Here is a 15,395-nt window from a genome sequence, read left to right as displayed (position 1 = left end):
GGGTTGTTTTTTTTGTTTTTTTTCGAGTCTGAAATGTGTGTGTGTGTGTGTGTGTGTGGGTGCGTGCGTGTGTGTGTCTATATGTGTGTGCGTGCGTGTGTGTGTGTGTGTGTGTGTGTGTGTGTGTGTGTGTGTGTTTGTCTGTGTGTCTGTCTGTCTATCTTTCTGTATTAATGATGTATCCATTATGTCTCTCTGTCTCTCTGCCTCTCTCTCTCTCTCTCTCTCTCTCTCTCTCTCCGCATATGTCTGTCAGTCTGTAGGTCTCTGTATCTCTCTCTATCCCTCCCTCCCTCCATCCCCTTCTCTCTCTATCAAACTGTCTCTCCCTCAATCAGTTGTACAAATGACTCCGTGTTGCAAAGTATCTAACGCTTGGCGTTACGTAACTATCCACATCAGTTACTCAAACAATGACAAATCAGTACCAACACCTTTCATATGGACTTACACGATCGTCCATGTCCATGTTTTTTTTACTCACGACCAAAGCAACAATACAAATTTTGTCTGTTGACCACACGACGGCAAATGCATTGAACATTGATCAGAGAATGTCGATTCAACAGACCTACTTGTTTACTTGCAATCTCAAGAGAGCCAACCAAAATTAATGTTCACGTTGATGCACATGCTGCGCCGAAGAGAAACTGGCTCCAGATTTAAATATAAGATATGTACCTTAGAGAAAACAACAACACCAACAAAAAACGAAAACAAACAAACAAATAACACACAGACACAGACACAGACACACACACGCACACGCACGCACACACACAACACAAAAGAAAAAAAAAAAAGAGCAAAACAAATTTCGCTCATAAAAAAGCTACGAACCACAACACACATTAATTTATCCCTCAACCCAACATGACAAAAAATAAAAAGGCGAGTATTTGTATTTGTCTTTCCTTTTATCACAACATATTTCTCTGTGTTAAATTCGGGCTGCTCTCCCCAGGGCGAGTGTGTCGCTACACTGAGAGCGCCACCCAATTTCTTTGGTATTTTTTTTTCCTGCGTGCAGTTTTATTTGTTGTTTTTTTCTGTCAAAGTGGATTTTTCTACAGAATTTTGACAGTAACAACCCTTTTGCTGCTGTGGGTTCTTTTACGTGCGCTAAGTGCATGCTGCACACGGGACTTGGGTTTATCGTCTCATCCGAATGACTAGCGAAAAAGGAGTATGGCTGCCTACATGGCGGGGTAAGTAAACAAAAACAGTCATACACGTAACATGCTACAGTGTGTATGTGTGCATGCTTGAAATCCGATTGAATGACACAGGAAACGAATGATGAGCGCCCAGTGGCGGCCGTCAGTCGGCTCAATCCAGACAGACAGCCTGTTATGCAAATGTTTGTAACGCGCTTAGAGCTTGGTCTCCGACCGAGGACTGGCGCTACATAAGTCTGCATGTGTGTCTGTCTGTGTATTGTTTGTGTATATGCGTGTGTGTGCTTGTATGCACCTGTGTGTGTGTGTGGGCGGGTCTCTGTGTGTGTGTGTGTGTGTGTGCGTGTGTGTGTGTGTGTGTGTGTGTGTGTGTGTGTGTGTGTGTGTGTGTGTGTTTGTTTAATTGTTGTTGTTTTTTTTCTGTTTTTTTTGGTTTTGTTTTGTTGTGTGTGTGTGTGTGTGTGTGTGTGTGTGTGTGTGTGTGTGTGTGTGTGTGTGTGTGTGTGTGTGTGTGTGTGTGTGTGTGTGTGTGTATGCGTGCGTGCGTGTGACTGTGTGTGTGTGTGTCAGTGTCTGTGTCCATGTATGTGAATGTGGCTGTGGCTTTGGCTGTGTATGTATGTATGCATGTATGTATGTGTGTGTGCTCTCCTTAAACTCAACGGCATTCTCAGCAGTAGGAAAAAAAACAAACAACAGCAGTAAGAGAAGCTGCAACAGAGAAAGGCTGTTACTGGGAACAGAAAAATAAAGAGGAAATGCTGAACCCCAACGCCGTTAGGAATACGCGATATTCCCTACAGGAATTATCGTTCCAGTTATTTATCCCTCACTCCCTCCCTCCCTCCATCCATCCTTCATCATCCTGCTTTTTCTTTCGTCCATTGTCCACACACACACGGACAGAGCATAAAGACAGACAGACAGACAATGTGGATTGTTATCAGCCCTGGAATGGTGTATCTCTACTCCCCCCCCCCCCCCCCCCCCGCCTTCCCCCTGTGATTTTCCACTTCCCTTGTTCATTTCATCGTGCTGAATTTCATTTTGCATTTACCTTGGACACACTCACACATACGCACAGACACAGACATACGGACACACACACACACACACACGGACGCACGCACACACACGCACGCACACACACACACACACACACACACACACACACACACACACACACACACACACACACATGCGTACACAGGCACATGTGCTCACACAGAAATTCGATTGCATACACCACAATCAGATACACCGCACACGCGCACTAACGCACGTACGCACACACACACACACACACACACACACACACACACACACACACACAAACAAACAAATACACACATGCACGTGCGTGCGTGCGCACACACACACACACACACACACACACACACACACACACAACACAGAGACATTTAAATCAATCCTTTGCACTCTGTCACGTGAAAAATACTTTTGAAATTTCATAGTCTGGCATCGGAATGTCACGTTTACTGACGACATGTCAACAGTCTCTCATTAGTTTAGGACCTGTGTGCCATGTTTTGTGAAGACGTGTCAATAATTAACCCTTTCAATTCTCTGACAGAAGCAACAAAAGATGAATGCACAGCAGCTGTTTCTAAAACGTGTTTTTTTCAGCTTTTAATTATCAGTATGGCAGAAGAAAATAGCTAGACATCGATAGTTCTTAACAAACACACACACACACACACACACACACACACACACACACACACACACAATGAGGTCTGTGGTCTGAGTGGGGTGGAGAATGAGATGGAATTTCCTCAAAAATCACAATTGTGGACGGATGCACAAAAGAACGAACGAACACACACACACACACACACACACACACACACACACACACACACACACACACACACACACACACACACACAGACAGACGTTGGATGGGTGTCACATCTACAACACCCACAACATCCCAAAATGAGACATAACACAAAACATCCACATTCAATTCGCATGTATTCAGTATTGTGAGAACGGACTGACAACACCAAGTAGGAACGGGGTCTCGAACCTTGATCACTGGTAAACACTGGATCATAGGCCCAATACGTGATTGCCACTGTGGAGTGATGGCCTACAGGTAACGCGTCCGCCTAGGGAGCGAGAGAATCTGAGCGCGCTGGTTCGAATTTTCTCCCCCTCTACTAGACCCTTGAGTGGTGGTCTGGACGCTTGTCATTCGGATGAGACGATAAACCGAGGTCCCGTGTGCAGCATGCACTTAGCGCACGTAAAAGAACCCACGGCAACAAAAGGGTTGTCCCTGGCAAACTTCTGTAAGAAAATCCACTTGAACAGGAAAAACAAATAAAACTGCACGCAGGAAAAAAATACAAAGAAAAATGGGTGGCGCTGTAGTGTAGCGACGCGTTCTCCCTGGGGACAGCAGCCCGAATTTCACACAGAGAAATATTTTGTGATAAAAAGAAATACAAATACAAATAAAGGGGCGTAAATGGCACACAACAATACATAATTCGGTGAATCGGACAGTATTCGTAAATAGTTGAGGAAACCAAGCTTGGGTAACAACTAAAGAACCCTTCGTGTTATTTGAAAATAACTTGCAAAGACGGAAAATAAGAAGCCCTTCACAAACTGCCATTGGGGGTCATTCGAATTCTGTCCGAGGGAAAGAGAGCCACTTGTATGCCTGGTATTCTTCTTCTTCGTCTTCTTCGTTCGTGGGCTGCAACTCCCACGTTCACTCGTATGTACACGAGTGGGACTTTACGTGTATGACCGTTTTTACCCCGCCATGTAGGCAGCCATACTGCGTTTTCGGGGGTGTGCATGCTGGGTATGTTCTTGTTTCCATAACCCACCGAACGCTGACATGGATTGCAGGATCTTTTAACCTGCGTATTTGATGTTCTTCGTGCGTATACACACGAAGGGGGTTCAGGCACTAGCAGGTCTCCACATACGCTGACCTGGGAGATCGGAAAAATCTCTACCCTTAAAAACACCAGGCGCCGTTACCGAGATTCGAACCAGGGACCCTGAGATTGAAAGTCCAACGCTTTAACCACTCGGCTATTGCGTCCGTCGTATGCCTGAAATGGCTGCAGCTTCGTCCCCTGTGGACTCAGATATATCGGCAATGGCAGAGAACTACCACCCCCTATGGCAAATGAGCCAAAGACACCTATCATATTCAGTCGTGTTCTCGATCTCAGCGGGAAAAAAAAACAAACTTACAGTCCAATGACTTCCCAAATCAGATAATGTGGAATGAAGTAAAGAACAAGAAGAAAACAAGACAACAAAACATACAGAAATAACGGTAAAAAACAACAACAACAAAAAAACAACCACCAAAAAACCAACTCATCAACGAATGATGAACGCCCTATGGCAGCCGTCAGTCGGCTCTACACAGTTAGGCAGCCTTTTGTGCAAATTGTCCCGTGTTTGTAAAGCGCTTAGAGCTTGGTCTCCGACCGAGATTAGACGCTATATAAGTATCCAAATGATGATGATCAGCATCATTAGTTTAATAAACAAACTTCACACTGTTTCTCAATAGTACAGTAAACGGTGCGCTTAATTTCGCATCCCTCACCTCTCCTCCTATTACACATCCCAATACCTTCCAATACTTTTCGTTTTTCATCAGACATTGCACATAACCTGGGTCTCTCTCTCTCTCTCTCTCTCTCTCTCTCTCTCTCTCCTCTCAGAGGGCTGAATAAAATAATAACAACAAAACAAAAAAAAACCAAAAAATAACAAAAAACAACAACACACACACAAAAAAACAACAACAAACAAACAAAAAACAACCCAGTAATAATGCTTATTCCATTGCCCTTCGACATTTATTTTTTCAAGCCATGAAATAAACAAAATCGTTTCGTCTCTCTCTCTCTCTCTCTCTCTCTCTCTCTCTCTCTCTTTCACTGGCGTTTAAATGTTGCCCAGTTAATATCTGTCTGCCCTGGCATCCAGTTACGAATCAATTAAGCGTAATGTGGCACTGCATTTATACAGAGTATTTGAGAGTTTTCCCCCAATGTATTTGATACAGTCTTCTGGAAGGACTTGTCATACCTGTCTGGCTGTAGTGTTTATTCATGTAATTTATAACATTTTTTTAAAACAATCTTATCGCCCATTCTTATAATTATGAGACTGGGGCCTTGAGACAAATAAGATATTTTGAGTCTTGAGTCTCTCTCCGTCTCTCTCTGTCTGCCTCTCCCTATCTCTCTGTCCGTCTGTCTGTTTGTCTGTCTCTCTCTTTCTCTCTGACTATCTGTCTCTCCCTGTCTCTCTGTCCGTCTGTCTGTCTGTCTCTATCTCTTTCTCTCTTATTGATCCCTAAATGTAGCCCTTTTCTCTCTGCACCACACACAAACACAGACACAGACAGACAGACAGACCCCCCCCCCCCCCGCCCCCCCCCCCCCCCCCGCCCCCCCCCCCCCACACACACACACACACGAAAGTATCATCAGACGTGCGACTGACAATAATTGCATCACGTCATTGTCAGAATGACCTCTCTGACAACAGTGCCGCCCCCTTCCAGCCAAAAAAAAAAAAAAAACAACCGCAATTGCCATGGAAACGAGGCTGTCAAACATGGCGGACCGAGCTTGGCATGATGGGATTGCAGTCCTGACTCCTGACCTGTCGCCAAAAGACAATGGGAGAAAAAAAAGTTTCTGGTTCACGGAATCAAACGAAAGAATAAACAAATGAACAAATAAAAGTGCACACTAACAACAATCAAAATAATGATTCCAACATTTGTTTTAATTCCCGTTTCTATCGCTGAATTTCCCTGCAGGGGAATGTAGTTTGAAAGAAAAAAAAATCTTCTTTTTGCCCTTTAAAAGAAAAAAAGCGTAAATAAAAAGCCTACACAACAACAAATTTGATACTTTAGGACTTAACGGCTAGCTGAATAAAGGGCTACCGGATTTTGTTTTAAGAACACACACACACACACACACACACACACACACACACACACTCTCTCTCTCACTCACACACACACACACATAAACACAAACATAAAATGAAATGTACACACACACACACACATACACACACATACGCGCGCGCGCACATAATGACAATGAGAGAGAGAGACAGAGAGAGGGAGAGATAGAGGGAGAGAGAGAGAGCACAGTTCGACTGCAAATGAGTGGATCGGCACGATCACAACGGGGATTCCCGATCAGCTCGCGTTTTTCAGAAATGTGTCAGTGACGAGACAACAAACATGTGATGCTCGCGTGATCAAGCCACAGGCAACAGACGTGACAAAAGCTTGGGTAATATTGAAAGGATAATTGCACATACATACATATGCACTCACATACTTATGCACATTCATGTGCACATGCATTAACATATCTACGCACGGACGGACAGACAAATGCACATTAGTCTGTATATTATGCGTGTATGAAGGTGTGTGTGTGTGTGTGTGTGTGTGTGTGTGTCTGTGTGTCTGTGTGTGTATGCGTGTGCGCGCTCGATGGTGTTTGTGTGTGTTTGTGTGTATGTCAGTATATATTTGCAAACGTGTTCACGTGCATGTGCGCGTGCACCCGAGCATGGGCTATTGACCTTCTTCCTTTTATGTGGCTGACACAGCTTAATTGAAAAGTTGCGCAAAATATATGTTGTATTTTGCACGCGCCTCTTCCTGTTGGAATAGGCCAGCTGCTCCCGGTTTGGAGAACACGATACATTATCATTGTCACCCAGTGTCCGTGGCTGGAGGTCAGAGACGAACAATAAGTGAGGTTTTATTAATTCAGTTTGATTGAAAGAACCTGTTGACAGACCTGCACATCGTCAGGTAGGCCTGCCGTGTTGAATCGAACACCGTTTGCATTGGCCTTCAGTGCGCGGAGTGATAATTATAGTTGTGTTGTAAACAACCTTCAGTGCGTCAGTCCCACTTTTTTTTTTCACTGCGTGTCGCTTCGTGCAGTTTTGACAGACAGCCTACGTGCCTTGGTGTTGGTAAATCATGGCGTCCTAAGTGTTCGGGTGACTCTTGACTGTGCATCGTTAAAGGAAAACTCACTATAATTTCAGTATTCCGTTCTTGTTTGTGCCTTCATTGGAAAATAACTGAGTGTTCCGATTGTAAAGATTGTTGCGGTGAAACCGTTTTCCCCAAGTTTTGCATTTTTAGAAGGTAAAACGATGAACTAATTTCTCGTAGAGACAGTTACGATTTTTAATATTATGTGCCGAAGATAGACTCCAGACCAACGATTATTGCATAATTATAGTATTACTGCTTTTTTTCTCTTCTTTTTTTCCCTTTTTTTAATTCCCCCAACAGCGGGCAGTTTCGTACTTGTTCTTTCAACATGGCGACAGGCGGAGATCTCGGAAGGAAGGACGAGGACTTTCGGTACACGTGTACCTTATGTATGGAACCATACTACGGCCGAAGTCCTAAATTCTTGCCGTGTTACCACTGTTTTTGCCTGCCCTGTTTGACAGCGTTGGAAGCGTCGGTTACCACAGCAACGCTCGAGGCTGTTATATCCGAAGATGAAGCAAAGGATAAATCGGTTGATGCTGAAGGAAATGCTAAATGTGAAGATGAGGGCAGTGATTCCATAGCCCCAGGTATGGAGGAGGAGAGCGATGCCAAAGTCGACAGTGCCAGCGATCAGAAGATCTTTCTGTGTCCAGCTTGTCGTGCCCCTGTCACTGTGCCAGAAGGAGGAGTGGCTTTCTTACAGGTATGTGACCCAGCTGATTTATCAGGCTCTTTATCAATCTACCTATCACCATTTATTGTAAATATATTTGTGTGTATATTGTATATATATATATATATATATATGTGTGTGTGTGTGTGTGTGTGTGTGTGTGTGTGTGAGTGAGTGCTTTCACTCGCATCTCAGTATTAATGAAAACTATGGAGGACGTTGCCAGATGATAGATCAATCTTCCATATGAACCCCACCCGCAGCCCCACTTCCGGACCCGCCTTAATCTCCCCCGACCCACCCCCTCACCCTTCAGTTCCTGGCCTTGGTTTCGTCATTTCCTGCTCAGTACTCGATCATTTTCCAGTGCTGCAGCCGTACATTTTTTGCAGTGCTATGTTAGCACCCTATGACTGTACAATGAATCAGACATTTAAAAAGCCTACTATATCGCTATCTTCCACCCCTGATCATTTGTCAGCAGTAACACTGGCGTGTTCTGTTTTATGCAGTCCTGACAGTGTTACCCTGCCAGTCAGTCGATGTTTCGAAAACACTCTATTACCCAACACATTGTGTGTGTGTGTGTGTGTGTGTGTGTGTGTATGTGTGTGTGTGTGTGTGCCGAAACGTGTGTTCAAAACATTGCAAATTTCTTTTTCAAAAGTAGATCTTGGGTCTTTTTCTTCTGTTACTTTGTTGTTTGTTTGTTGGTTTCATTTCGATCGATTTAAGTTGACGTATTTTTTTCCAGTTACATCAAATTCCAACACATCAGGAATATGGTAAGCGCTGGTGGTAGTTAAGCTGTTACCATACTACCTGCATCATATTCTGTTTGATGATTTATATAGGGAAAGTGCGGGACTGGCCAATCAGAATCTACGCGGTTGCTGGAAGATTATATGAAAAAAAAATTGTAATTTCGGTTTGTGAAATAAGCTGTGTAAACAGAATGTGTTAGTGCTCTCGAAAAGAGAACAATAGATTTGGAAATTCTTTTTCACTAATCTGAGTTGTTGTTTTGTTTTGAATTCAAAAGCATCAAACAGAACATGCGAAACCATTCATACTTCAAACAAAGATATTGTACAGACAGCAGGTTTACAAACTTCTACATTTGAGTAAGCACTGCTTCGATGATAGTTGTTTACATAAACCTTTATGTTTTATCAAGATACACGTACACTTTGAGTGCAGGTGTTTGTCTTGCTCAGTTGCCAGCAGACCATAAAGGCTGTGACACCAGTTTCAAAATAAGTGTTAAATGAACGATAACTGTACATGTATACTGTCATTCGCTCTTGCATACAATCACACGTCCGACAAAATGGTGCTTACCGCTTCTTATCATAGCTTGCGCACAAATGATAACGAAACACAATGTTGTTCTAGCACAATTGTGATTTAACATTCAGCGTATAATACTGTGAAGATGAACACATCAGCATGTGATAAAAAGACAACAACTCTTAAGCAGCTTCAAAGACATTATGAAGGATTACTGAACTGATACTTTTTTTCCTTCCCTTCCTCTCTTCCTTCCTTCCGTCCTTCTCTCCTTCCTTGATTAATTCATCCATCGTCCATGTGATGATGTGTTTAGCGCTTACATTTACGACCATATTCATTCTCACTTACCAGCCGCTATACCACTGTGCTGTCTTCAGAGCAACTTCTACGTGGACCAAGAGCCAAAAACCATCCTGTGCGACATGTGCGAGGAAGGAAACCAACAAAGCGCCAGCCACGTCTGCCAAGACTGCAGACTGAACGTTTGCCGAACGTGCCGACGCCATCACGACATGATAGCACGTGATCATCACGTGACTGCCATCGGTCCCAGCCAGTCAGGCAAGGACAGGAAGTGGGAGGAGGGGAGGAAGGTGATGTGCATGGTTCACCGGGACCAGGTGCTGTGCTTCCACTGCCGACAGTGCCAGGTGAGCATCTGCCTGCACTGCAAGTTCTCCTCGCACGAAGGCCACGACACCGTGGAGCTGTCTCGGGCTGCTCTGGCGGCCAGGGAGGAGATGGCTTCCCTGGTGACTTCAGCACAACAACAGGTAGGTGTGGGTGCTGGGGCGGGGTGGAGTGGGGTGGACTGAGTTGTGCTGTGTGATAGTCAGTCGTGTCCGACTATGTCCATCAGAACAGCAGAGGAGGCAACTGCTGTCCCGACTATCTGGGCTAGAATTTGATTACAGTGTAGAGTGTCTCGCCCAAGTTACATCCCCACACTCTCGGCCAAGAGGGTTTTAGGACGGTCGGTGTTGGGATGGTTCCCAAACGCCAACTAACCCCCAAGGCTGCAGCACTAGAAGCCAGTATAATCTTGCCTCCTAGTATGAGAGTCATAGTCCTTCACAAAAGACTAAGCTGTAAATCATTTCCCATTGCGATGGAAAAAACATCGATAATACAGCTCTCACTTTGTTGTTGCTGTAGAGAGTGATATTGTGTTGAACTGTAACATAGTATTGCTCCACGCTATGTTGTGCCGTTTGCCTACCTATGGCAATTGTTGCACTGTGTGCTAGCCCTTCAGTCTGACACCAGCTTTTGTTTTGTACAGTTTATAATCAATATATATTTGTTACGTTTAACTTTTGTTATTTAATTTTCACGTCACACACGTTTCTTTAGCCTCCATCCTCCAGTTCCCATCTTCGGGAACACCTTTAAAGTATCTGGGAATAAAAGAGCTAGAGCAATGCCTATTGTGTTTGTTTGTGCACTGAGCGCACGTAAAAGAACCCAGGGCATCTGAAGAGTTAGTCCCTGGCAAAATCATGTATACAAATCCACTTTGATAGGAAAACAAACACACCTGCAGGCTGAAAAAAGGGAACAAAGAAATTGGTGGTGCTCTTACGGAACCGACGCGCTCTTTACTGGAAGAGCAGCTGAATTCCACAGAGAGAAATATATTATGACAAAAGAACACTACACTACACTACACTACATTACATTACATTCCATTCCATTACAGTGACAATACAATACAACACAATGCAACACAACACCATGCAAGTTTTGTCATATTTATACGGAAGATTCTGTTTGGGTAAAAAGATGCAAAGAAAGAGGTTGATAAAAAATTTTTAAAAAAGTTGTTTATGTCGTATATCAGGTCCACACCATGCAGTCCTCTCTCAGAAGCTTGGACCGCAAGGAACTGCAACTGACGCGTCACGCACAGGAAGCGACGCAGAAAGTTCACGCGCGCTTTCAGCAGCTCGTCACGTGGGGCCAGAAGTCACGTGACCGGCTCCTGGACGCCGTGTCCTGCAGAGAGGACGCCGACAGAGGTCAAATTCAGACAGAGAAGTCGGCCACCACCACCGCCGTCAACACGCTCAACTCCCTCGTCTCGCGCGCGGCGACGGCGCAGTCGGCGGGGAACGACCCGGATGTGGTGGCGCTGAGAAACGAGCTGAAGGCGGCGCTGCTCAGTGACGACAAGCTGGAGCGTCACCGGCAACAAGCGGCGAGTCAGGACACGGCCTGGTCTTGGAGGTACGATGACCAGTCCGGTGCAGCGTCCTCCCTGCAGCCTGCTGACGTGCAAGCTTACATGGGAACCTTGGAGGACGGAGATACCACTACTGCTGCTGCTGACGGGGCCACCAAGTATGTATCGCTTCAAGACCTGGTGGCCAGAGTTGACCGATTTGTGGCTGACGCCAACACCAAGATGTCAGCGCTGACAGACAAGGAAGCTGACTTTGGGAGGAAATGGAGTCTCTCCAAGAGAAATTTGGTGAGTCTGCCTTGAGGTGAATCTCACGCTCTCTCTCTCTCTCTCTGTGCCATGATCTCTCTCTCTCTCTCTCTCTCTCTCACACACACACACACACACACACACACACACACTTCATCCAAAGTGTAAAAATATATCTGCTAATACAATTACATTTACTGAGCTTACTACTATGACAACAACAACAACTACTACTACTGCGCTGCAGCTGCTGCTATCACCACTATTGCCAAGCAGATGCCTGAGCAGCAGCGTAACCCAATGCGCTTAATCGCTTAGATAGATAGATAGACAGACAGACAGACAGACAGACAGATAGATAGATAGATAGATAGATAGATTGACATAAAAAAATAACCCACAGAAACAGACAAATTCAAATTCAAGCATAAGCAAAAATACAACTTCGTTGATCACAAAATGAAATTTCGTGAACCTGAGTGACCTTTTAAATATATTTTAAATGACGTTATTTTATGCTGCATGAAAACAGGTCCAGTGAATTTGTGTACTTTCGTGTGTGCGCGTCTTTGAATGCGTGTGTATATGTGCGCGTGCGTGTGCATTGTGCGTGTACATGTGTGTGTGTGTGTGTGTGTGTGTGTGCGCGCGCGCGCGCGCGATTGACAGAGCGACAGAATCACATAGAGATGGTGGGGTCAATGAGAGTTGGAGGGGTGCGGGGGGCAGGGTACGTATTATGTGACGTGAAGAAAACACATTCTTCAATTCCGCGTCGTGAAGTCAGTCTGCTGGTTATGTTTCAGGCACGGGCGTGTCCTTTCTCGCCAAAGACGTCGACATGGAGAGAACAACATTTTTGAATGAATTAGTATTCAGTGAGGTGATTAACAACGCAGGGAACGGCTATGACGCCACTACAGGCCTGTTCACCGCAAGCGTACCGGGAACGTATGTGTTCAGTGCAACGGTTGGATGCAGTAAAGAGAAGCAGACTGTTAATGCACAGCTTTGTGTCAAGGGGACTAAGTGCACTGACCTGTGTGGGTCTTACGATTCGACAGGCTCTGCTTCTGTGTGTGTGTGGCTGAAGGCAGGGGACACGGTGTGGCTGAAGGCATACAGCTTAGCTGAGAAGTACCACTCCAGTGAAACGAGCTTCGCCGGCGCTCTAGTGCAGCCACAGCTCTGAACGTCTGTGAACACGGGCACCCTTCGCTTTGAACACATAAAGACGCGGCGTTTTCTTCCCTCTCTCTCTCTGTGTCTCTGTCTCTCTCTGTGTCTCTGTCTCTTTCTCTCTCTCATGGCTGAGAATCTCTCTCACCCTCTGCACCCCATTATATTGCCTGTCTGCCTGCCTCTTTCTCTCTCTTGTGTTGATCATTTTATTCTCTTTCTACCCTGTGTTACCAATGGAGTTATGCTGCCCTTTGGTAAAGAGCGTTATCTCCTTTAATTGCCATGCATATCTCTCTCTATATATATATCTCTATAAGTGTATTCATATTTGCAGTAGCATAGTATTTGACATACAGTATGTATACACGTGTATGTGTATGTGTGTGTGTGTGTGTGTGTGTTAATTGCTCTGTTTGTTCCTATGTATCATATTATCACCATGCATATGACTTTATTTAGTATTGTCTTGCGTAGACCCTGTTCAGGGCGGGGACTAGATGCAAAAAAAAAAAAAAAGAAAAAACAAAAAAAAGCGCACCAGTGCTTTTCTATTATCCTCGAAATTAAAGAATTTCGTCCTGATTTGCATAGTCTTGTCTCTTTCTCTGTCTCTGCCTGTCTCTGTCTCTTTCTCTGCCCCCCCCCCTTTCCCTCTCTCTGTGACTATTTGTCTTTCTCCGAAAAGACCCCCCAAAAGCCAGTAAGACTGGTCTCCCTTTTTATGTCAGCGAATCCCCACCCCCAACCCCCTCCTTCAAGAGTCTACTAAATCTTGGCAACATGATGTCGAATCAATATGGATAAAAGTCATGCTGAAGAATATCCCCTCCGTTTTTCTACTTTGTAATCCGTGTGATGTTCCGTTTCGACATTATTTGATTATACGATTATAATCAGTTATTTCAGTTTCTTTTATTTTTGTTGTTGATAATGCATTCGCTGTTATTTGCATTCTCGCATTTGCGATATACGATTATAATCAGTGACTTCAGTTTCTTTTGTTTTTGTTGTTGATCTTAATACATTGGTTGATGTTTGTTTTCTTGTATTTGCGATATTTCTTTCATAGGAGAGCAGAGTATACATATGTACCAATATGTGTGTAGTGCTCACCATTCCGTCGCAGACTGTCCCCCAAATAAACAAACAAAGCCACAAACAAGCAAAAAGCTTCATATCCAAGAGACTTTTAAATGATACCGTTGCTCAACAACTTTCAAAAACATTACCAATCCTCATATGCAGCAATGTTTATTTCTTTGCTGTTAATGTTGTCCTTTTTTTTTCTCTTTTATTCCTAGAACTGTTGCTTTATTTCCATTTACCTACATACAGTTGTAACGCATGTTACTTCTGTTATATTTTCCTTGATATTGGGTTATCCATGTGATGATGTTATCTATGCTTTAGTTATTATTTGTTTATCTTTGCGATCTCTCTCTCTCTCTCTCACCTCCCCCCTCCCCCACTGCATAATGTAGACTGTAGTGGGATGAGGACTCGGGTTACAAGCATACGGACATATCCGTGTTGTTATGGATTTGCATATGTCTGGGATATCCAGGGCGTTGAAAATATAACAGGATTTATAAACTGATTTAAACAAAGAATTGTTGACTGTGGGTGGCAGGACTGGCATGATCGTATTCTGATACATAGCGGATTTGCTGCGTATAGGATGTTTGCATTAACTCATCGTGTTGAACCCTAGATTGAAATTGTAAGCGATAGATATATTAAATGTGCGTTGATAAAACTAGACTTTGGTGTCACAGACATTGCATATCACCGCTCCAGATTTGATAATAGGAGAGTCGATAAAATGCTATGTTGCTTATGCCATGGCTGTGAAGAAGATGAAATTCATTTTATGCTTGGCTGTGATGCTCTTCATGAATGAATGAATGAAATATATTCAGCCTGAATATTTTCATAATCCATGTTGCTGCAGATTTAATTTCCTTATGTCCTCCAGAAAGGAACTGTATTAAATAATCTGGCGCTCTACATTTATAAATCTCTAAAATCATTACGTTTGGCTGCAACTCAGACTACATTAGACAACAAAAGAAATGTTAACGTTTCCTGAAAATTGTGTGTGTGTGTGTGTGTGTTAGTGCCTTTTTATGTTTTTAAAATATTTTTATACCGTATATATTATTATTATTACCAACATGTCTCTGTCTTTATTTAGAACTGTGTAGTGTACATCCTGTTTAGGGCGGGAAATGGATGCAAAAAACCACACCAGTGCTTACCTATTATCCTCGTGTAGACTTGTCTGTCTCTCTGTCTGTCTTTGACCCTATCTTTCATTCACTCTGTCTCTTCCTCTTTCTCTAATACAGAACTCTCTCTCATTTCTGATCCCATTTCTTTCCACGTTTTTTTTTTTTTTTTTTTTTCACACTCCCCATTGTAAGAAAACTGTGATAAGAAAACTCATTATGAAATTGAAAAGTGTATTTAAAAAAATTGTTCTTGATGTCAGGTGTTGTTGTCGAGACGTGTAGATGAAAGTATTATCTGTTCGTCATATCATTGAATTATTTGTTGTAACACACACAAGAGGATGGT

General features: G+C 43.7%; 2 protein-coding genes across 2 annotated transcripts in view; one reads left to right on the top strand and one right to left on the bottom strand.

Moving 5' to 3' along the window:
• Positions 1-15,395, bottom strand: part of LOC143298639 (gamma-aminobutyric acid receptor subunit beta-like) — a 353,929-nt gene that overhangs the window by 218,292 nt on the left and 120,242 nt on the right. The gene's annotated exons all lie outside the window — the stretch shown is intronic.
• LOC143298737 (tripartite motif-containing protein 3-like) lies at positions 6,913-12,643 on the top strand. Its single transcript, XM_076611661.1, has 4 exons — positions 6,913-7,942; positions 9,583-9,978; positions 11,046-11,675; positions 12,443-12,643. The coding sequence occupies exons 1-4, from the start codon at positions 7,562-7,564 to the stop codon at positions 12,497-12,499; spliced, it is 1,464 nt and encodes a 487-aa protein (XP_076467776.1). The 5' UTR covers positions 6,913-7,561; the 3' UTR covers positions 12,500-12,643.

This window comes from Babylonia areolata, chromosome 24 (genome assembly GCF_041734735.1).
Source record: "Babylonia areolata isolate BAREFJ2019XMU chromosome 24, ASM4173473v1, whole genome shotgun sequence".
Classification (NCBI taxonomy): Eukaryota; Metazoa; Mollusca; class Gastropoda; order Neogastropoda; family Buccinidae; genus Babylonia; species Babylonia areolata.
This window is presented reverse-complemented; position numbering and strand designations above follow the sequence as displayed.

Bases quoted from the DNA above. Each gene is read 5' to 3' on its own strand.
- LOC143298737 (XM_076611661.1), top strand. From the start codon at position 7,562: ATGGCGACAGGCGGAGATCTCGGAAGGAAGGACGAGGACTTTCGGTAC. The intron at 7,943-9,582 runs GTATGTGACCCA...TGCTGTCTTCAG, and splicing joins GAGGAGTGGCTTTCTTACAG to AGCAACTTCTACGTGGACCA. The intron at 9,979-11,045 runs GTAGGTGTGGGT...GTCGTATATCAG, and splicing joins TGACTTCAGCACAACAACAG to GTCCACACCATGCAGTCCTC.